A 21,748-nucleotide genomic window follows, 5' to 3' on the forward strand; every position below is an offset into this window, starting at 1 on the left:
CTGACATCATCTAGGCCATTCACGCCATTGGACAATGTTAGTTTTATGTTGACGCCATTGATAATGTTGGCAGAGCTACTACAATTCGGTATAGTTTTGTTATTTTTTGCTATTATTACAATTATACCCATTTATTAACCAACTCCTCTTTGTCATTTCCCAGGTGTATTTTTCCTGTATTCCAGTTTGGCTCTAACCGGTTTCTTTTTCATTTATGGCTGCCTGCCCGAGACTAAGGGACGGCGGCTAGAAGAGATCGAGTCCTTGTTTGAAAACCGGCTTTGCTCATGCGGGATCTCGGATTCTGATGAGGATCGGCAGGTGGAATACATCCGGGTGAAAGGCTCAAACTACCACCTATCGGATAACGACGCATCAGATGTCGAATAACTCATGTGAAACCTCTAGGTTGGGAAACAGGAATGAGAAGGTATCGATTGAGCCTCATTCAACCCTGACGTCAGGTCCGCCCACTGTATCGGTCAGGTTGAGCCTCTCTTCACTGCGACGGCAAGAACAGGGTTGTAGAGCACACACACACACACACAAAAAATTAAAAAACACGCAGTGCCAAGTCAGCTTTTATAATATCGTCAGTATATTTTTGCCTCACAGTACATGCAGATCTACTGGCTCGTTTCTCCACTGTCAGATGAATATCCTCTGCTCATTTATGTAAAATGAGATGTTAACTGTAAATTCAATAATATATATGCAGAAGGATATTATTTTTGTTCGAGTGTGAACTCAATGCAAATGTTATATTTGGAAATAACACTTATACACACTAAGAAAAATATAAGCAACACTACCAGTCAAAAGTTTGGACACACCTACTCATCATTTAATTGTATTTTTCACAGTGAAGTCATTAAAATATTAAACCATTAATGGAATTATGTAGATTTCAAAAACATTTAACAAATCATATTTTCGATATAATTCAAATAGCAACCCATTGCCGACATTACAGCTTTGCACTCTTTCGCCATTCAAGTGTGTCTAAATTTGTAATCGTAGTTTACAAATAATCCAAACCAACTGTATTGAGTCATTTGAAGTCCCTAAATATGAACAAAAATCGAACACAAGTGAATAAACGTCATTGTCATGTCCCTCTGGCCTACTCATTCAAATCTTTGATGCTTTGAAAATGTGTAGCAAATCGCATTGCTTGTTTGTAATATGCAATTACTGTCTAGTTTTCGAAGTACAGTAGTTTATTTTGTAATTTGAACCTTCATGTTTGTAGATGAATTAAAGATTATTGACACAAAATGTAGCTTTCTGCAGTTCCCTGTGATAGTGTAGTGTGGGCCTTATAAAATATTTCACAATTTTTACTTAAGTTTTGGCAGTTTATATCATTATTGTGTGGTTAAGAAATTTCGATCACACGTTATTTTAAGGTCCAATTTTGACTATGAACAAACCATTAACTTCAACTTTTGCCACAATAAATTCCTAATTTGATGCTTATTACGTTTGTAAAGTAGTTGTTAACTTAAGGTATTAGGGATGTAGAATATGGTTATGTAGAATATGTGCTTTATAAGTACTAATAAACAGACAATATGTTAATAATAGGCACGCTAATAAGCAACTAGTTAATAGTGAGAATTGCTCCCTATACTACAGTGTTACTAAAATTTGAATGATTTGCTTTTAAATGTTATTTTTTATTACCAGTTTAATTTGTCTTCCTTATAGCCTAGTGTACAAAAGTCATCGCATTGGTCTTGTCCACGAAACAGTGTAGGATAACCGTTTTGACAAGTAGATTTTAATATCCAATATTCTGTCGTGCTGCTTTGTAAGTATACAAATAGACAAATACACATCAAGCTGAGCCAAACCGACCTGAAAATCTCTATGTTGTGGTTGTAGCTTTATCGAAACCAATAATGTCGACACATGTTCCTGTTTAAAGGTTTCACTCTGTTCAGTGATACAGTAAGTACTTGTGCACATCAGGCCTTGTGTATTGTGTGTTTTGTTTAGAAATATGATAATGTGTAATTTGACATTTGCCATTGGATAAAACTTAATTTGGTTGAGAGAAGCACAAATTAAATTGGCATAGTGTTTGGTATTTTATCAGTTTAGACTTTAAAAGAAACAGTTCACCCACAAATGGTCATCATTCACTCAAAATCAAGTTGTTCCTAACATGTATGACTTTTTTTTACTCTGTGGAACATAAAAGGAGAGGTTCTGAAGAATGTTCAAGCTGCCCTTTTACATATAATGAAAGTATACAGTAACCAATGGAAAGCCAATCTCCAAAAAGGACAACAAAATCCCAGATTTTTGACATTTTTGGATGAACTATTTCTATAAGACAAGCAACTGAATCTCTAACATAAAACAGATTGCTTCAAGTAGAGTGAATAGAGGCATTAGAATAGTCAATGAGTTTCAGTCTACGTGTATGATGTAATTTAAAGGTTTATTGAACAGTTTCATGTGCACCAGATGTTTTTGAATTTTCGATTGTACTTGGGAGGTGCTTCAACATGGACAGCCATTTGTGTTCTAACACATCTGTTTTAAGTGTATGGATGTATCTTTTGTTTTTGTATGTGAAACAAAATGCAGCGTTTATACTGTTGATTGAAACTAGTGAGGACAAATGTGTTGTATAGTATTTGATTACTGTTGCTGTAAATGTTTTGCTAGATTTATATTCCATGAAACTAAATATACGAACTTTGACAACTTAAATATGTACTTGGAGATTATAATAAAGATATATATAACATACAGTATTGTTTTTCGTCCAATCGGAACTGAGGTAACGATCAATTTTTTTCAAAATTGATTCTGCTCACTGTCTAATCCTTTCTACGTCAGCAACATCTTGGAAGATTTTTTCATTTCTGTAGAAACCCAGTTCACACCTTTCTCTGCTGTGAAGTTCTTCACCTCTTCATCTCTTTCACAATCGCTCCTGCATGCCTGATGTCCTTAACAGGGTTTCGCGTCACATTTCCCAACCGAGGGTAGTCACACTTGTCTATTTTCTTCCTGCTTTCCTCTTTTTTCTGTTCTGGAGTAAACAGAGGACATAAGCATACTATTTCAGATTTCAAACTAGTTTCCTTAAATGAAATGGGAACAGTTCACCCATAAATGAGGCAGATATTCTAAGAAAATTAGGATTGTTCATGTTTTTGAAAGAAATGACTAATGCTCGCCAAGGCTGCATTCATTATATCAAAAATATAAAAACTAATGCAACACAGTAACACTGAAATGTTATTGCAATTTTACATAACTGTTTTCTATTTTTATATACTTTACAATATATATTATTTCTGTAATGCTAAGTAAGCCATTTTGTCAGTGTCACATGATACTTCAGAAATCATTCTGATAAGCTGATATTATTATTATTATTAATAATGTTAAGTAGTGCCGCTTTATACTTTTTTTCATACTTTTTTATACATTTTTCAGGATGTTTTGATCAATAGAAAGTTCAAAAGAACAGCATTTTTTTGTAACATTATACATGTCTTTAATGTTACTTTTGATCAGTTCGATGAAAAAAATCATCAATTTTATTTCAAAAATAGTAAAATGATACTGGACCCAATCTACTTGCTGAAACATACTCCTCCTTGTTGCATCAAGATGCACTGCATCATGGATTGACGTTAGTAACACTAATCTTGCTCGTATTGTAACCAAACACAATGTGCCATGCTTTAAATAACTTCTACTTGAATATTGTATAACTTCAGTTGAATGTGCTATTTTTATCAAGTTTCGTTGTCCTATTTTTATTGAAAAAAGAACAGCAAATACAAGTTTGGAAAGACATGAAGGAATGAAAAAAGGACCTCTTCATTTTTGGGTGAACTATTCTTTTAAGAAGATCCATGTTGATAAGAAAGATTTGGAAAATGTGTTCTATAAGGTTTCACAGTGGGTTAGTTATTTATACCCGAGGCGTTGCAGAAAGGATGTTTCGCAGCTGACGTCAGATCTCTTTTCATGCTCTTCTGACTATGAAGCTTGCGGAAGGAGAAGCCCATTTGTGATTTTGGATTTCTCTGTGCCTGCTGCTTTGTTGCTGATGCCCCTGAGGGCATGCTTCCTGTTCTTTTGTGCCCATTTTTTGGAGAAGTATGTGTTGTTGGATTAAAATGAGAATACTGACACCTTGTGGTAAAGGTGCTGGTTTTCTTATTAGCAGAGGGGAAAGGGAGATGAATAAGTGAGCACTGAACCGAGACATCTCGGTAGGATAAAGCTCCTGTTTGTGTCCCTGTTTCCAAGGTTATTGGGGGAGTCCCGTCACGCCTTTGTGCTTCCGTCTGCAGATGAGAAAAACAAAAAAAGATTTTCCTCATGTTTTTTTCCACAGTTCACTATTTCAGACCGTCTCAAACTCTGGATTTTGACTTTGTTCATCATTTTGCCTCCTGTTGGCAGGATGGAGCTTGTGAAGGTGTGCGTTTCTGTTAAACTGTCCACTGATAAGCAACAGTGCTTTGCCTTGACACTATATTTAGACTTAAATAACCTATTCTTTTATTTTACTTTTTTGATTGATTTAAAAAAAAACTCAGGGGATCATAAATTATTTTTTTTTTAAGAAAGAATATTTTCATGTCTTTCACATGATAATATATCTCATATTTTAAAGCGAAAGATGTTATATTCTTTCAGTGAATGAAGAGAAATGTTTATCCACTAAAAATCTTAACTAAGCCACACACTTTCATTATGTCAGACGTGTTAATTTTTCACGCACAATATACTAGGAGAGAAACCAATGTCATTATTACGGTGATTAGGATTATTCAAATTCCAAAGTCTTACGTCATCTGAGCTGCGATAAACTCCTCTTGGAGATTTTCCAACATGCACAAAGACACTGCTACCATCAGCACCTGCTGAAACATCACACAACTTCTTGTTCGGAGTAAGCGGCATTAAAATGATACTTTATAAATAACAAGGACAAGAACACTTACATGCGTTGCTGTCAATACATACAAATTCCTGAGGAAGAAAACAATATGAGAAAATCTAAATACATGTTATTAGCAATGACTGAAGCTTTTGTCTATGTTGCTTTAAACCACAAGGGGGTAGCATTTGTAAACAATAAATGTACTAAGGCAATTTTACCAACAAAACTGTGTGTGTGTGTGTGTGTTTCGAAGCTCGAGTGCACGGGCGTATACCTGTGTTGAGAGGTGGCCATTACTCTCCATGTTTTGTGATCTGTCGCAAGAATTCATTGAGTCGATCACTAAAAGAAATAACAATTATCAAGACCGTTTGTAATGTGCAATGTATTCATGTACTGAATGTACTCTGGACTGAGTGCTCATGGAGCCTCTGAGAGATTATTCATGAGTAAGTCAATCAGTCATTGCATATAATACTGTTTCTGGATAGTTGTGACTCTACAGGTTTTCATTTCTACTGTATTTTTATACAGTGCATTACCTCATGTGCTAGAAGCTACAGTATATTATTACCTTTAGAATCTAAGCTCTTAAAATCTATGAACAGTGGCTCCTCCGGTTCTTCGGTGCTCTTTAAAGGGTTGAGGGGATATGAATGCTCTCCCCTCTCTGGGCTGCAACAAATTCTGAGAATTCCATGTTGCAAGCACTTTCTCATATCTATTGTCTTTTATTGGCATATTGCGTCAGGATATAGTAATATCATCATACTCACTTGGGTAATGTGCTCTCAAACTGATTTCCAGCTGCTGAGCTGTCGCGTGCCGCATCTTGCACGAGAGCTTCACCCGGCCATGGATTAGCCAGCTTTGTTGGTTGAGAGAATGACACAAACTGAAAAGAGTCATACACTGTAACAATCTGGGTTGCTGCTTAGTTGGGTTGCAAAACTGCGGGTTTTAAAATGATCACACCTTAGGTTTGGGTTTGGGTTGGATTGGATGTGAAGAGCCAGAAGATGTTGAGGGGGGCGGGTGCGGCTGGTTTTCTGAGCCACTGGCATCAGACAGGTTCGATTCAAGCAAAGGAGACAGCTACGGATGCAGAAACCATTATTAAATCCTGTATGATAAAAACGTAGAATTCGACAGATGTTACTAATGCTAAATGTATATTATGTCAGTGGTTACTAAATAAAACACTGGTGAATGATTTTGTGGTAGTGACCACTGTAGTCATCTTTACCGGCGTGAACTTGAATTCTTCAGAGAGACGATGTTTTCTGACTTTATAACCAGGCGTATCAGTACTGTTGAAGCAAATAATCAATATCTGTAGATGAAGTCATTTGGAAATATAGGCTAGGGGGAATAACAGAGCATCTTGAAACATACCAGTACTGTGGCTGACTGGTAACTAGGTTCAGGTTTGAAGGAGAACAGGGGCTCATTGGTAACTCTGAGGGCTCTTTCAAAGCTCTTTTGGTTCTTTTCACACAAGTCAAAAGGTTTGTTTTTGGTTTGTCTAGAAGACAAACATCAGCATATGATTCTACAAATGAGCTAGGCCATAAAAGAATAGTTGCGTTGTGTTCATTTATATGTGCACAATCTCTCTAAGTTACCTGTTTGCTCTTTCTTTGATGAAATCTGGTTGACTATGAATAATGTCAGCAGATCCATATTGTCAGGGTTGTATCCTTTGGGTGATTCCTCAATATTTGACTTCCTTTTCATCCTTTGCTTTTGAAAAAACGCCTTGAGATGAAACAGGTTATTAAAAGAGCACAGGTTTAAGATATAACAACACACTAAAAAACTAAAGCTAACCACCTGTGACCCCAGTCCAATCCCTATCAACTAACGTTAACGTTAATCCAACTAAATTCATTTACCTGTAGTAAATATTTGTATTGTATTTGTATACAATAAAGTTATCGTTCAAATGTAGTATGAAGAATGTGTAGTTACTGAAAAGAGTGTTAAGTCTCAAACAGATAGTTTGTGAGAGTGAAAAGTACTTACTCTTTGTTTTGTTGTGTCTTCTTTGCTTTTCATATACCTGCTCCTGTTTAGTCGAGACAAGGCGCCATTATACATATAAACTTATTGAATTTATATCAAGTCAATTTGACATCTTTGCTTCGACTTCCTGTAAATGTTCATTTTACAGACACGTAATTATATAAAGTCAGTTATTATCGAGTTTCAATAAAGTTAGCAAGTTAGCACAAACCTGGATCCTCCGACCCAGTTCATGTTGCCCTCAGTTTAGGCGGGGGTTTTTTTCACCCACCGACTCTTTTTCGTTACAGATAACGAAATGCTGACAGCGTAATTATTATTATTATTATTTTACTTTTCAGTTTATGATGCTATTAAGTCAAAGTTAATAGCAGCAACCGATAAGATACATAGCATAAATCTGCGCGAGTGACGTCTTAACCGTAACGATAACTCAACCACTGAGTAACCATCTATTATATTATATTATTAACACACATCAGCGATTTTTTTTCTTTTTATAATTTTTATATCTAAGTTAAAAAACGAATACATTTTATTAATTAGCCATTTAACTGAGAGAAAAAAAACGAAACGATGCAGAAAAGTTGTTAACTCGTGTGATTTTAGATTTTATTATAAATAATATTATTGACAAAGCACATCGTAAAGTTTGATAATTACAAGAAAATCATATAAAGATGATAGTAATAAAATATATTTATAATACATTTTATAATATATTTAATTATATATTATTATAACTATGATTAATACAATATGTTATATATTAAAATAATATATTTAATTAGAAAGGTATTTTTTTAAACAGAATTACTAAACAAATATTAATTTTGACATTGACATTTTTTATTGCATAACAAGAAGATTAATACAACATAGAGGACCACGGTGTTTTCAACTATTATCAATTATATTCATAACAGAATCTAAGGAACAAACAGAAAAAAAAGGAAAGGAAGAAAGAAAGAAGAAAAAACTACTAAGAAATTCCCATAAGAAAATGAATTTTTTTAAAAATGTATACATCTTATTTGCTTTTTTATTTCTTAGATCTTTTAAAGCTTAAATTCTTAAGTTCAGTTTTAAATAATGAAATCAGACCATTCTGCTATATTTAAATACGTCAAGTGCTGCAGCCAATCAGCGTGGAGTGGGGGCGTAACCAGCAAGAAAGCCCAAATGACGGAAACGTCTTACCTAGCGGTGCAGTTTCAACCTCACGGCACCATGAATTATATGTATATATTCTCTTTAAGTCATTTAGTGACCCTATGGATGTAATTTGGAACCAAGTGAAGATTGCAAACGACTTATTTTTACAAAAGCTGGATTAAAAAATGAGCAACATCCTCCATGCAGCATCAAAAGTGAGATGGAATCAGAGCAATGCAGCGAAAAGAGCGGTGCTCCTGGCGGCCGCCGCATACGGGGCGAAAACGCTTTACCCCATCATCTGCAAACAAATAAATCAACGGAAAACAACCAAGAGCAACACTTCTGCACCGGGACATGAGGATGGATTGATACCTGCCCCTAAAACTACACCAGAGACTGCCTCCAGCCTGAGTACATCGCCCGGCGTCAATGCGGAATTCTTCAAGCAGATTCTTGAGCTGGTTAAAATCGTCTTCCCGAAGTTTGTAACTAAAGAACTGGGTTTATTATGTTTACATTCATTAGCTCTGGTTTCACGGACGTTTCTGTCGATTTATGTGGCAGGTCTGGATGGTAAAATAGTGAAAACGATCGTAGAGAAGCAGCCGCGGAGCTTCATGATCAAACTGATGAAATGGCTTCTGATCGCCATCCCGGCCACATTCGTCAACAGCGCGATCCGCTATCTGGAGTGCAAGCTCGCGCTCGCGTTCCGTACGCGTCTGGTGGATCATGCATACCAAACGTATTTCACCGATCAGACCTATTATAAGGTCAGCAATATGGACGGGAGGTTGGCGAACCCGGACCAGTCTCTAACCGAGGATGTGATGATGTTCTCGCAGTCGATTGCTCATCTGTACTCGAACCTCACCAAACCCATCCTGGACGTGATACTGACTTCATATACCTTAATACAGACTGCGAGATCTCGCGGTGCGAACGCAACCGGACCCACTCTCTTGGCCGGGCTAGTGGTGTTCGCCACGGCGAAGGTTCTGCGCGCGTGCTCGCCGAGGTTCGGGAAGCTGGTGGCGGAGGAGGCGCACAGGAAGGGCTACTTGCGCTATGTGCACTCCAGAATCATAGCCAATGCAGAGGAGATCGCTTTCTATAGGGGACATACGGTAAAGAAATGCATGATGCACACGTGCATGTAGAAACATCTATATAACATTAGTAATTGCCATATAGGCTACAATCTTCATGTATGTATACCTCATACAATCATATATATACTCCCCCTTTCTTTGTCACATAGCCTAGATAATATGAATTGAATACACTGTACATTATACTTCATAAAAAGAGGTAGCCTGTAATTGTTATGTTGTTTCCATAACTAGCCATTACTTTGTAAGTCTCTCAGTCGTTGGTATATTAAATCTGTTCTCATGTGGCAGGTGGAGATGAGGCAGCTGCAGAAGTGTTACAGTACCCTGGCGGAGCAGATGAACCTCATTCTATCAAAACGTCTGTGGTACATCATGGTTGAACAGTTCCTCATGAAGTATGTCTGGAGTGGATGTGGCCTGGTTATGGTGGCCGTGCCCATTATCACTGCTACTGGCTTTGCTGACAACGGTATGTAGAAGTCTAGTTTGTACTGTACCAAATATACAATCTGACTGCAAATTCTTTCAAGCTTTATTTGAATGATGTTCCAGTGCTTCTATTTCAGAAATATAGGTCATATAAGAGTACTATTTGGTTAAAGATGTTTCATATTCATTTGTTTCTTAAAGAGCTGGCTGACGGTCAGACACAAGTGTTGGTGAGTGAAAGAACAGAGGCCTTTACAACAGCTCGCAATCTGCTGGCCTCAGGGGCGGATGCCATTGAAAGGATCATGTCTTCTTATAAAGAGGTAAAATATTAAACATGCTCTTCTTTCTTGACATTTTTCACAATTATTTCCTTTTTACATAAAAGGAAATAAATACTTATTTAAGATCTATGTAAAACTGTATGTTTTTGAAAGAAGACTCTTCTGAGGCGGCATGTATTTGGTCAGAAATACAGTAAAAACAGCAATATTGTGAAATATTATTACAATGTAAAAGAAGAGTTTTCTTTTTGAATATGTGTGAAAATGTTATTTATTCCTTTGTTGGTAAATGTGAGGTTTCAGCTGCCATTACCAGCCTTGGGTGCAATTAATACTTAGAAATTAATGACCATTAATTAATTATCATTTTAATTATTTTGCCTTAAAAAAGTAAAGGATTACTTTAAAATTTTCTGTAATTTAATTACAGTTAATTCTGATGTAATTATTTTAAAGGTACAGGTTGTAGGAACTGCCACTAGTGGGCGCACTACCAAAACAATAAGAATCGCGTGGTTTGATGACGCTAAGAAGGAGCGTGGAATAATGGGATTTGTTGTCTTCTACCCCACCGCTGACGGCCATCAATCAGACAATATGAAAAAGATTACCACTTGTTCAACAAATATATACACTTGTGTACATTCAAACACAACAATTGGGCATACATAGCAAACGCGAGATCGATTTGCGTGAGTAGATTACATACAAAGTCAATGCAAAGACGCGATCAGACTATGGATCAGACGTTTGGCGTGCATGCCCCATAATACTAATCTTGTTGATCATTATAATAGCATACGTGGGAGCTGTCCTTGTCGACAGAACCACCGGCAGACGGTAAACAGTAATTCTGTTACATAAATAAGTAACACAATCCACCATTAAACGTGCAAGAAGAAGTCAATAAGGAACTGCTTGAAGCAAGCTAGTGGTTTGCTGGACGCTAGACACTACTTCCGCATTTGTCCACGACACTGTTGTCATGTGGTTTCTACGTCAGTAAAGGCGGTAACAAAGGGTAACTAACGTCATTGACAGGCGACTGCACTGCCTCGTGTCACTGTTTAGAATGTAAATTTCCTCATGATTTACAAGTAGTTGAAAACATTAGAGATATTGTTAGGAATCAGCTGGACAAAATATATAACACTAGCCCAGTGGTTTTTGGATATTTTACTGCAAATATCTTACAATTGAAATTGTACCTTTAAGCACTGTATAAACTATAGAACATTTCTATATAAAACAATAGTGGATTTAACAATTTATATATATATATATATATATATATATATATATATATTAGGGGTGTAACGGTATGTGTATTCGTACCGGACCGTTTCGGTACAGGGCTTTCGGTACGGTGCTACTGTAGGTGACATAGAGGGAGGCCGCCGACAGATCAGGATTTTGTTTTCACGACAACAATATCTATACTTCATGTTGAACATAAATATAAAGCCTACTGATAAAGGACACCATCAACATATTGATGGCAAAATAGACTATGTTTGACAGGTGCAATATGCCAGTGCGTCACCGGCCTAAGGTTTTCAATCACGCGAGTGTGAACATCACTACAACTAGGAAAAAAACGATTGTAATTCAAACGCAGCTTCCATCGGCACTTAAACAGACCTTTGCTCTTAATCGCTCATTGTCAGGTGACGTCACACTCGTGGAACACGAAATGCATTATGGGTATAGCCGCCATTTGTAAGGTATCAATGCTAGTGTGTTCAATTGGGAGGATTGTGCTGGTCTTAAATGTGGTAAAATGGTACGTTCTTGTTGTGTGATAGGCTGCATATTATCTAGTCTCATGACAGAACGGGTCAAGAAGCTCAGATGCTGAAATTAATGCAAGCGTCATGCACTTCAGTCTATGTAGTAAACAAACCCGCACGTCTCTGCGTCACACAGAGACGTGCAGAACACGGATTCATATTTCAAACAACTTTTGCAGCTTAACATTTACAGATACTGGTCCATATGGAGATTTGATTTGATTAATTTATTCTAACTTTGACAAATTCCATGACTGTCCATATTAAAATGTAAGTTTCATTTTCATGACTGGATTTTGAGATTCCGTCCTTGTTTTCTGCTTCGCGGAAATCATAGCGCTGAACCGGGTTTGAACGGGACCTCGGTACTACCGGTACTTAAAGAAACCTGGTACCGTCATGTACGCGTTATGAGTCATTTTCTCCTGATAACCCCCGGAAAGAACTTAAATTACACTTTCAGTTTTGATTGTACAGTTGATCGCCTTAAATTTCTACATAATTATGGGCATGGCCACTTAAGTGCCAGGTGGATTGCCGCTGCTGTCACCGCCGTCAAGCTAGGTGGGCGTGGTTTCAGCTACCAGCTCCTGCATCTTTGCCAATTTTCGATTATCTGGGAATGACGCACTGGGAACGACAGCTGGCTCCGCCTGCATATATTTTGTTCACTGTATTTTATTTTTAAAAAAGTACTAACTGTGCTGGCAAGTTAGCAATGCTGAAATTTATGTGTTTTGTGTGTGTGGGGGGGGGGGGGGGTGCGTGCGCCGGCGCGATCACTTCATATGTTTCCTAATACCAGCAAAATCAACTTTATACACTTATTGTCTTATTAATAATGCATCACTGTATAAAAGTGTGTTTTTGTTCTACACTCACACTGAAAACAAAACATTGTGCTTTTGTAAAATAAAGAAAACAAATAGGATGTCGCATTCTGCCATTTGAGTTTCATTTCTGTGAACAAATTAAGCCTGCCACAAAAATGAACTTAAACTCAGCGTGCATAGGCTGTTACGTGTCGCACTGTTTTTTCTACCTTGTTTATCTATAAACTAAATCAAATATATTTCAAGAATTTCATCCTTGAATGTATATATGTAACGCAGTAAATATGTACTGCTTTACCAAAAAATCTGTGTACCGTTCCACCTCTAATATATTGCTTTGTTACATTTGTTTTATTAGTATATTCATTAATTCTACCACAAAATGATGGGAACTACAAAAAACCCTCGCACTGTCATGACAAAAATAATTTTTTATTGTTTAGTAGTACAACAGCAAGGGCAAGATCACCACTACAGGAACTGAAACCACAAAGGATGTGATGTCATGCTGCAGTGAAAGCTGGGAATCTTAACGTAGGCTTGAGATCAGTGTTGGTATCAACTGCCACTCCGTTGACTAAACCTGCTGGGCAATATAATCTACCATCTGTTGAATAGAAAGCATCAGTCAGAGCCACTTCACAGATGCTGCGTGTGTCCATTACAGTGTTAGATACTATAAAGCACGACAACACTTTATTTCAGACCTTTTAAAATATCATATTGTGTTCAAAATATACTTGTCAACTAGCCCAACATGTGATTTGTTAGTAATTAATATTTTGACATTTTCTCAAGAAATGTGAGGAAGTGAAGTAAATGTGAGTGGTGGTGCGTTGGTAGGGAGCAATTCTCACTGTAAACTAGTTTCTAATTAGCATGCCTATTATTAACACATTGGCTATTTATTAGTACTAAAGCACATATTCTGCAAAACCAATATCCAATACCTAAACTTAGAATAGTTTAAAAAGGAATAGTTTAAAAGGAATAGTTTAAAAATTAAAATTAAGATAATAATGAGACCTTTTGTTCATCTTTTATTTTTGATGAATGCTGAGACCTCCCATAAACAGCAAGGATATTACCACAATCAACACATAGAAACGTAGCAATGACATCGGTAAAATAGTCCATATAACATCAGGTGTTCAATCGTAATTTTACGAAGCTTATAGAATAGATTTTGTGAGCAAAAAAAACAAAAAAATCTAAAATAACTATTTATACAACAGTACACATTCCACATATACGTTCCATTACGTATCGTAAATTAATGCACTATTGCATTTTAATCTTATGGTGAAATGACAATCTTGTCTATTTTGTTCTCAAATAGCTTGCATTCAGCTCTGCCTCCATCCAATCAACAAATGATGGGCGAAACCAATTCTCTGCCCTACATTTTGGGCCTGACCAAATACCCGCACTTGTGGTCTTGGCCATATGAGAGCATGTGCACACAACAGGAAGTAAGTGTGCAGGACTGCCCCAAGTCTTAAAAACGCCAAGGTCCTGTTGCCTTAACACTTGGGTCTTCACACCCTTAAGTTTTAAAAAACGCCTGTAAGTCTTCACACCCACTTGAACACTTGGACCAAGTACAGGAAATGTGTTAAGTACTGTAAGTAGACACGTGTTCAAGTGCAAAGACCACAAGTGTGGGTATTTGAACAAGCATTTGTTGTCCTTTTTGATAGTTTTACTCAATTGGAAGTCACAGTAGAAGACTGAAGAAAATAGCATGTCTAATTCTATGACTATAAGTTAAGTATAAGCAATAGTAGTTTATATATATATATATATATATATATATATATATATATATAACATAGCACATCAAGGTAGCAAAGACACAAACATTTCTAGATTCTCAAATCCCTTAGAAGGTCAATTAACAAGTTACTCTCAAGAGATGAATTTTTCCTGTTGACTCCACTGAGTCCCTGAAGGAAAGCACAATGTTTCTTGCTGAGGCTCTTGGGATGTTGTGTTTCTGCCTAAACAAAGAAAAACACTGGCTTAACACCTCCTAACACATGCTTTGGATCAGATTAAGCATTCTGGACATAAACTTCACACAGTAGGTTTAGCATAGGCTGATTAGCATTTTTGATGCTAGTTAGGTCACTTGTTTACATAAGTGTCCTAAATACCTGGTCACTTACTTTGGATCTGACAAACAGCAGTGGAGCAATGCTATCTGTTGTTAGGTCACCTCAGCTTCTAAAGGACTCGCTATCACTCCAATCACATACATTTGCTCTGTGTGCTTTAGGTCACCGAGTTGGCTGGCTACACAGCACGTGTGCACAACATGTTCTTGGTATTTGACGAAGTCCAGAGGGGAATATACAAGCGTTCATCTGCTGTCTTGACCGCAGGGGAGATGATAAGCGGGGATGATAACCGACCTGAGATGCACATCAATGGCCCCCTGGAAATCAAAGGTCTAATGAACATGTGTTCACCCAAAACCATAAATGACCTCACCTTCATGCATAACCTGTGAGACTATTTGTCTTATGTGGAACATTAAAACCCACAGAAGAAAGTCGTACAGGTTTGGAACAACGGGAGCGAAAGTGATGACAGAATTATCTTTATTGGGTGAACTGTTCCTTTAATTGCTCAGTCATGCCACTAATGATTGAGTGACTATATATATATATATATATATATATATATATATATATATGCATTTTCAGCATTATTACTCCAGTCTTCAGAGTCACATGATCCTTCAGAAATCATTCTATTATGCTGATTTGCTGTTCATGAAACATTATTATTATTTTTATTATTATAGGATTCTTTGATGATTAGAAAGATACAAAGATTAGCAATTATATGAAACAAAAAGCTTTTGTAACGTTATACACTATACCATTCAAAAGTTTAGAGTCAGTATTCAAAAGTATTAGAAAAAATTAATAATGATAATAAATGTTTTTTGAGCAGCAAATCAGAATATTAGAGCAATTTCTGAAGGATCTTGCGACCAGAGTAATAATGCTAAAAATTCAGTTTTGAAATCACAGGAATAAATGACATTTTATAATGTATTCAAATAGAAAGCAATTCTTTTAAATAGTGAAAAATATTTCACAGTATTACTGCTTTTGCTGGATTTATATCAAATAAATACAGGCTTGATGAGCAGAAGAAAATTCTGAAAAGTCTTACTGTTCATAAACTTTTGACTGGTAGTGTATACTTAAAAATAAGGCCTGAAACCTCAAAAAGGAAGAAATAATAATTTAAGAGTTGGAAAATTAATTCTATTTTATATTGAAAAAAAAATATCTCAATTTAAATTATGTTTATTTCTTTTGAGTTTTCAGGTTCCCTTTCAAAAGGGAATTCCACGCTGCGTCCTCTAGAGGGCGCTAGGGGAACGCCTCCAGAGTGACCGGTGTCTGAAGCATGAATTGAAAAATTACAATGAAGCCTATGAAGTAAACAATAAAGCGACTGTGGGTATAAAAGAGCACCTGCAGAATGCGTCACCCACTTCTTTGTCTTCAAGCCGAGGCAGTTAATCAGGCCAGTCACAGGGATTGTAGTAATCTGACAAGGTGTGCTTTCTCTTTTGAATTTCCTTTTTTTTCTATTTATTATACAGAATAGGAACTGTGTATAATGTGGGATATCTGCATTATTGGTGAAGGAGGCTCCTGACTTGGTGTGTAATAACAAGTTTTAGTTAGTCTCTTGTTTGAGTCTCCTCTGAGCCTCCTCATCCTCTCAGCCCAGGTACGTGTATTTAAGTTAGCGTGGTTTCTGCTATGCTTTGCACTCTGCTCCCTAGTATTTTTGTTTTGCAGTTATTTCAGGTTGTGAGGCTCTCTGTGAGTCTACCTGATCAGCTGTTCTTGAGACTGGTAACTCCCCTCGCTTTGAGGGCCGCTATGCTGAGATCACAGTTCCTAGTGCTCTCTCAACAGAGCTCTGTGGCTTTTAGCTTAATAGGTTCTTGTGGGCATCCTTAATAAATCACTCTTCAGGTCAAGCTTCCAACACCTAAGAGCATGGTTATTACTCCTAGCTTAAAACTCTAGCTTTTGAGTCGATATGCAGTGTACTCGCTCCCTAAAGCTCCGTTTAGACAGTATTATTAGTATGTAGGCTCTATCATGAGCCTCACTAACTGTGTCTAGTGTTGAGTGTAGTCAGTACTTATTCGCTGTCAAAGTGACGCCAAAATGAATGGGAGTCAATGGGAATGCTAACGCAAGTGAAGTTCTGCTAAAAGATGGCGGCACCCGGCCGACTTCAACTTCCGGTCGGCTTCCTTGCCGCCTGGGGGAAACTCATTCCTCAGCATGGTGGCGTTGTAATTATGGTTCCCTGATAATAGGGAATGACACGCTGCATCTCCTTCAGACAAAGAAGTGGACGATGTATTCTGCGGTTGCCCTTTTATGCTTGCAGTTGTTTATTATTTACATCATAGGCTGCTGCCTGCCAATGTCAAGTTCATTGTCGTTTTTTCATTCATGTTTCAGACACCGGTCACGCTGGAGGCGTTCCCCTAGCGCCCTCTAGAGGACGCAGCATCTCTTTCCCTATTCTCAGGGAACCATGGTAAACTGAGACATTTTGCAGTTTGGCAAATAAGTATTCAAATCAAATTTACCAAAAAGTTTGGAATCAAATCGTAGTTTATAGTTATTAACAAATATATTTTACATTAATTAAATAATTTATTTTGATCTTTTTTTAATACAGTAACTGAAATTATAGTGGTTGAATGGTTAAACTTGATGAAAAATGTTAACACTACAATTTCATTTAAAAACATAAGGAAAAAGAGTCATAGCTTGTTTTCCCACAATGTTCTAGAAGGCTAATTTCATGATTAGATAATAGTTACTGTATGTGTCACACATCCCTAACATGTCTCACACAATTAAATAAAACAAAATGTACCCCTTATACTTTACCAATGTGTACTGTATGTATGGAATGTGCCATCACTTTCTAATGAGAGATGTTTATTCCTCAGTTTGATTGTATTCTAAAACTCTGTACGGTTGTATACACTTTCCCACTTTTTCTACAGGCAAAGTGATTGATGTGGATAAAGGTATAGTCTGTGAAAATGTGCCTATAATCACTCCTAATGGAGATGTGGTTGTGTCCTCCTTAAACTTCAAGGTGAGTTAAACAAGATTAAACTTTTAGTATTACATATTTGGTAAAAAAAAAAAAAAAAAAAGCACTGTTTTCTATACACATACAAAGATACTGTAGATATATTTTTTGTGTTATCAGTCAAGATCATAGTTTTATATTTACACATGCGACTCAAACATAAATTGGGCTAAACAAGTCAAGACAAGATTATGAAGGGAATGTTGTCTGGCATTGTGCAAAGCAGAGTTTAGTTGTTTATGGTCGCCAAGCTACATGTCAAATTCTTGCATTAATATAGAATTTGTCTATGTTAATCATATAATTTGGTTTGCATCCATCAATTTCCATTACAGTGTTGTACCACCACAGTTTTTAAATTGTAGTGCTTGAGATCAAATTAAAAGAATGTTGTTATATGCTGTACTTTTCATGTAACCATGCGAACTGTACTCAGTTTCTTGTAACTGGATATTGTTTGCAGGTAGAGGAAGGGATGCATTTGCTGATCACAGGGCCCAATGGATGCGGGAAAAGTTCTCTGTTCCGGATCCTCAGTGGCCTGTGGCCCGTGTATGGCGGACTTCTGTACAAACCATCACCTGAGCACATGTTTTACATCCCACAGAGGTACAGACAACACTTACCCATGGGATCTCACCCGACTCATTTTCCCGTCCTTTGCCGCGTTGCTTAAATAGCAAATTCAATTGCGCCCATTTCTGTGCCTATGGGCATACTGGACTAAAACTGAGGTATGTCCAGGTGCATTGTTGGCGCGTTACAATTTTGCGGAACTGAAAATAGACTGCGCCTTAGACCAACTCAAACCTGGTCAATATTTTTTTCTTTGTTATTTAAAGAGCGCGTTAGTAATATGCGCCTAGAGGTGGGTTCACAATGCACACACTGTTTTATTACAAACACAGGGCACACAAATGCAGCAGCATAAAACATTTTTAAAAATGTAAAATTACATTACATTACAAAGGGGATGGAAGATGATTGCTTTTGATTTTCACCAGACCCAGTTACTTTATTATGCATATCATTTTTGCTTTCTTTGTAGCAGGCTTTGTGTCAAGAATGGACCTACAAAGCATTCAAATGCACTTAGGTAGACGGCCCACTAAGTTTCAGAACAGCTACCGTCCTCCGTCTCTGTTCCATATTGCAGACTTTTCACCGCCGGGATATGACTGCTGTAACCAGAGTCAGAGACAACGTAGCTAAAGCTCTGTGAAATGCTGAGCGATAGAAACCAGAGTCCTCAGTAGTGAAATATTTACCGATTCCTGCAGGTGCAAGCGTAGCCAGACCCAGGAAGCCCATTAATATTTTATACACAGGCTGTTGTGCTTATGTAATTATCTATCTATCTATCTATATATCTATATATATATACTGTCTGTCTGTCCTCACTTCACCTGACTAAATAACAGTAAATAACAGTAAAAATGTATTTTCCTCTCTCCAGACCATACATGTCAGTCGGAACGTTACGGGACCAGGTCATCTACCCCGACTCTCTAGACGACATGCATGACAAGGGCTACAGAGACAAGGACCTGGAAGTTATTCTGGACATTGTCAATCTAAACCACATCGTTACCCGGGAAGGAGGTTTGTACATGTAATTCCCATTTAGCACTACTAAAGTGTTTCTCCATTTCGATCTCTTTCGGATCTTTGATAGAATTCTTGTGTGCTGTATAACAGGGTCCCAGTTTTTCTGAGCCAGCTTTCCACCAATTAAAAAAGCCATTTTGGAGGTCATTCACTACTGAGTCTGTTTACAGGGTGGGATGCTGAGCTGGACTGGAAAGATGTTCTTTCTGGAGGCGAGAAACAGCGTATGGGCATGGCGCGCATGTTTTACCACAAGTAAGATGTCAGTGCATATATTATTTTTATGTATTTGAATCAATTTGGAATAATAACAATAATGCATGCCCTTTTTCCAGGCCTAAGTATGCTTTGCTCGATGAGTGCACCAGTGCGGTCAGCATTGACGTAGAGGGTAAAATATTTCAGGCGGCAAAGGATGCTGGGATCTCCTTGCTGTCCATCACCCATAGACCCTCTCTGTGGTAAGAAACATAAAACCTTACATTCCTTGAAATAATCGTAAAATGTACATTTAGTCATTTAGCAGATGCTTTTACCCAAAGCGAGTTAGAAATGAGGACAATAGAAGCAATCAAAACCAACAAAAGAGCCAAGAAATCCAAGTGCTATGACAGGAATCGGTTATCACAACGCAGTCCACGTAGAATGATTTATATACGGTATATATAACAGCATAGCACACATACAAACATGTAGATAGAATAAAAAAGAATATAGAAAGTTAGTGTTAGAGTTTTTTTTTTTCAATAAAAACAAGCATTTAGAAAACAAATAGAGAGTGCAAGTGATAGATAACAAGAATAACAGATCAACAAAACAGAATTAGAATAGAAAGAGTATACGATATAGTACAACATCATTAAATGTTTATATAAATGTTTTATTTAATTTTCTTATTGCACTAAAAGAATGCCTTAAATTGTCATCTCTCCCTCTGAAAGTATAATAGTAGTATGTACGTATTTATCGAAGAACATTACTTAGTTGGGAATTGTAGTGATTGACTTTGCATAAAGGAACATTTGACAGGAACATTTGACCATGATGTAACTTCATACTCTCCTCACCCATCCGCAGGAAATACCACACACACCTGCTGCAGTTTGACGGGGAGGGCGGCTGGCGGTTCGAGCAGCTGGATACGGCCACACGGCTCTCGCTGACGGAGGAAAAACAACGCTTGGAGTCTCAGCTCGCAGGCATCCCTAAGATGCAGCTCAGACTGAATGAACTGTGTAAGATCTTGGGCGAGGATTCGGTTTTAAAGACGGTGGAGAACAAGTTTGAGGACTGAAAGGATCTGGAGATGCTTGATGTTCAGGAAAACTTTTGGTACTTTTAAAATTTTAGCAATGATTTTAACATACGTTGTGAATACATGACAATTCGATGCTGAAATTGGAGTTTAATAATAATTGTAGAAACAGTTGCCTTTTGTTTTATTTTTTGTTTTTATAATTTAGTTTTGTTTGCTTTTTGTTTTTGTTCATTTGTTTTACTTTTTTGTTTATGTTATATTTTGCAGTTTCGTTCTGTTTTTCTTTTTTGTTTGTTTTAGTTCTTTTGTTTTCCTTTTTTTTGTCATGTTTTTGTTTTGCTTGTGATTTTCTTATTTTGATTATATGTTTTCAGATCTTTATTGAACCTATTGCCTAGAAATTTCGCTGTATAAATGATGTCTCGAATTTCCTTTCCTCTTTCAGCTAGTTATATTTTAGGCAGTGTACTTCAAAGGATGCATTGCTCATTTCTTATTGATATTTTATACTAAACAACTGTCCTCCATATCTGGTAACATAAACATGGTATCCTGTGGTAACAAATTTATATATATTTTATTTCATGTAAAATCATGTAGGTCATTTACAAACCAAGCTTTTACACAATCACACTTTGAAGAACATAGAAAGAGAAAATGAGAAGAGACTATCTATAGGTCATTGTGTGAGTCAGCTGGGTTTAAGACAGCAGGTTTCTGGTTTTCTGAACAAATACAATATGCTGGAGACACCCAGTGAGGGCACAGCAGGAGGTTCTGTTGTGTCCACACTGAGCTGACAAACAGACAATGTGTGATTCTGGGTCACCGGACTAAGCGAGAATCATGTTTTAGGTTAGTTTTTCAGCTCTACTGTTTCATGTCAAGTCATATTATTATTAGGTTGTATTAGGTTCAACATGTGTTGCACATACTCTGTCCTTTCATTCAGCCTGATATACTGTGAAGTTTGTCTGACAGCTGTGCTGTGTTTATCTTTAGTACATTTTTAAACTTTTTCATTCAAATGCTGAATTTCATGTGTCTTTTATTTTTGTTAGTTATTATTTTGTTTGAAACCCTACTTGGTTAGAAGATTTCAATAAATTCAGTAGGTTAAGGAAAAACACAAAGAGGCCTCTGGATAGAAAAAAAAACACTGCATTT

The 21,748-nt window shown here is 36.9% G+C and overlaps 3 protein-coding genes across 3 annotated transcripts in view; 2 read left to right on the forward strand and 1 right to left on the reverse strand.

Moving 5' to 3' along the window:
• LOC127956544 (proton myo-inositol cotransporter-like) overlaps window positions 1-2,763 on the forward strand; it is a 74,900-nt gene extending 72,137 nt beyond the window's left edge. The window contains exon 10 of the mRNA XM_052554576.1: window positions 164-2,763. Within this exon, the coding sequence (XP_052410536.1) occupies window positions 164-390 (227 nt within the window). The 3' untranslated portion in view covers window positions 391-2,763. The remainder of the gene's footprint in view (window positions 1-163) is intronic.
• A 134-nt stretch (window positions 2,764-2,897) lies between these two features.
• Window positions 2,898-5,899, reverse strand: LOC127956545 (uncharacterized). The gene is made up of 7 exons (XM_052554577.1): window positions 5,701-5,899; window positions 5,499-5,611; window positions 5,199-5,266; window positions 4,986-5,013; window positions 4,831-4,901; window positions 3,950-4,322; window positions 2,898-3,049 (listed from the first exon to the last, which is right to left on the reverse strand). Exons 3-7 carry the CDS (start codon window positions 5,253-5,255, stop codon window positions 2,922-2,924), a joined length of 657 nt encoding a protein of 218 aa, XP_052410537.1. The 5' UTR covers window positions 5,256-5,266; window positions 5,499-5,611; window positions 5,701-5,899; the 3' UTR covers window positions 2,898-2,921.
• Window positions 5,900-8,128: 2,229 nt separating this feature from the next.
• LOC127956543 (ATP-binding cassette sub-family D member 2-like) lies at window positions 8,129-21,609 on the forward strand. The gene is made up of 10 exons (XM_052554575.1): window positions 8,129-9,234; window positions 9,511-9,691; window positions 9,853-9,974; window positions 14,837-15,008; window positions 17,624-17,718; window positions 18,179-18,324; window positions 19,172-19,317; window positions 19,494-19,578; window positions 19,659-19,784; window positions 20,401-21,609. The coding sequence occupies exons 1-10, from the start codon at window positions 8,290-8,292 to the stop codon at window positions 20,615-20,617; spliced, it is 2,235 nt and encodes a 744-aa protein (XP_052410535.1). The 5' UTR covers window positions 8,129-8,289; the 3' UTR covers window positions 20,618-21,609.
• The last annotated feature ends 139 nt before the right edge of the window (window positions 21,610-21,748 follow it).

Source organism: Carassius gibelio, chromosome B4, assembly GCF_023724105.1.
Source record: "Carassius gibelio isolate Cgi1373 ecotype wild population from Czech Republic chromosome B4, carGib1.2-hapl.c, whole genome shotgun sequence".
Lineage (NCBI taxonomy): Eukaryota > Metazoa > Chordata > Actinopteri > Cypriniformes > Cyprinidae > Carassius > Carassius gibelio.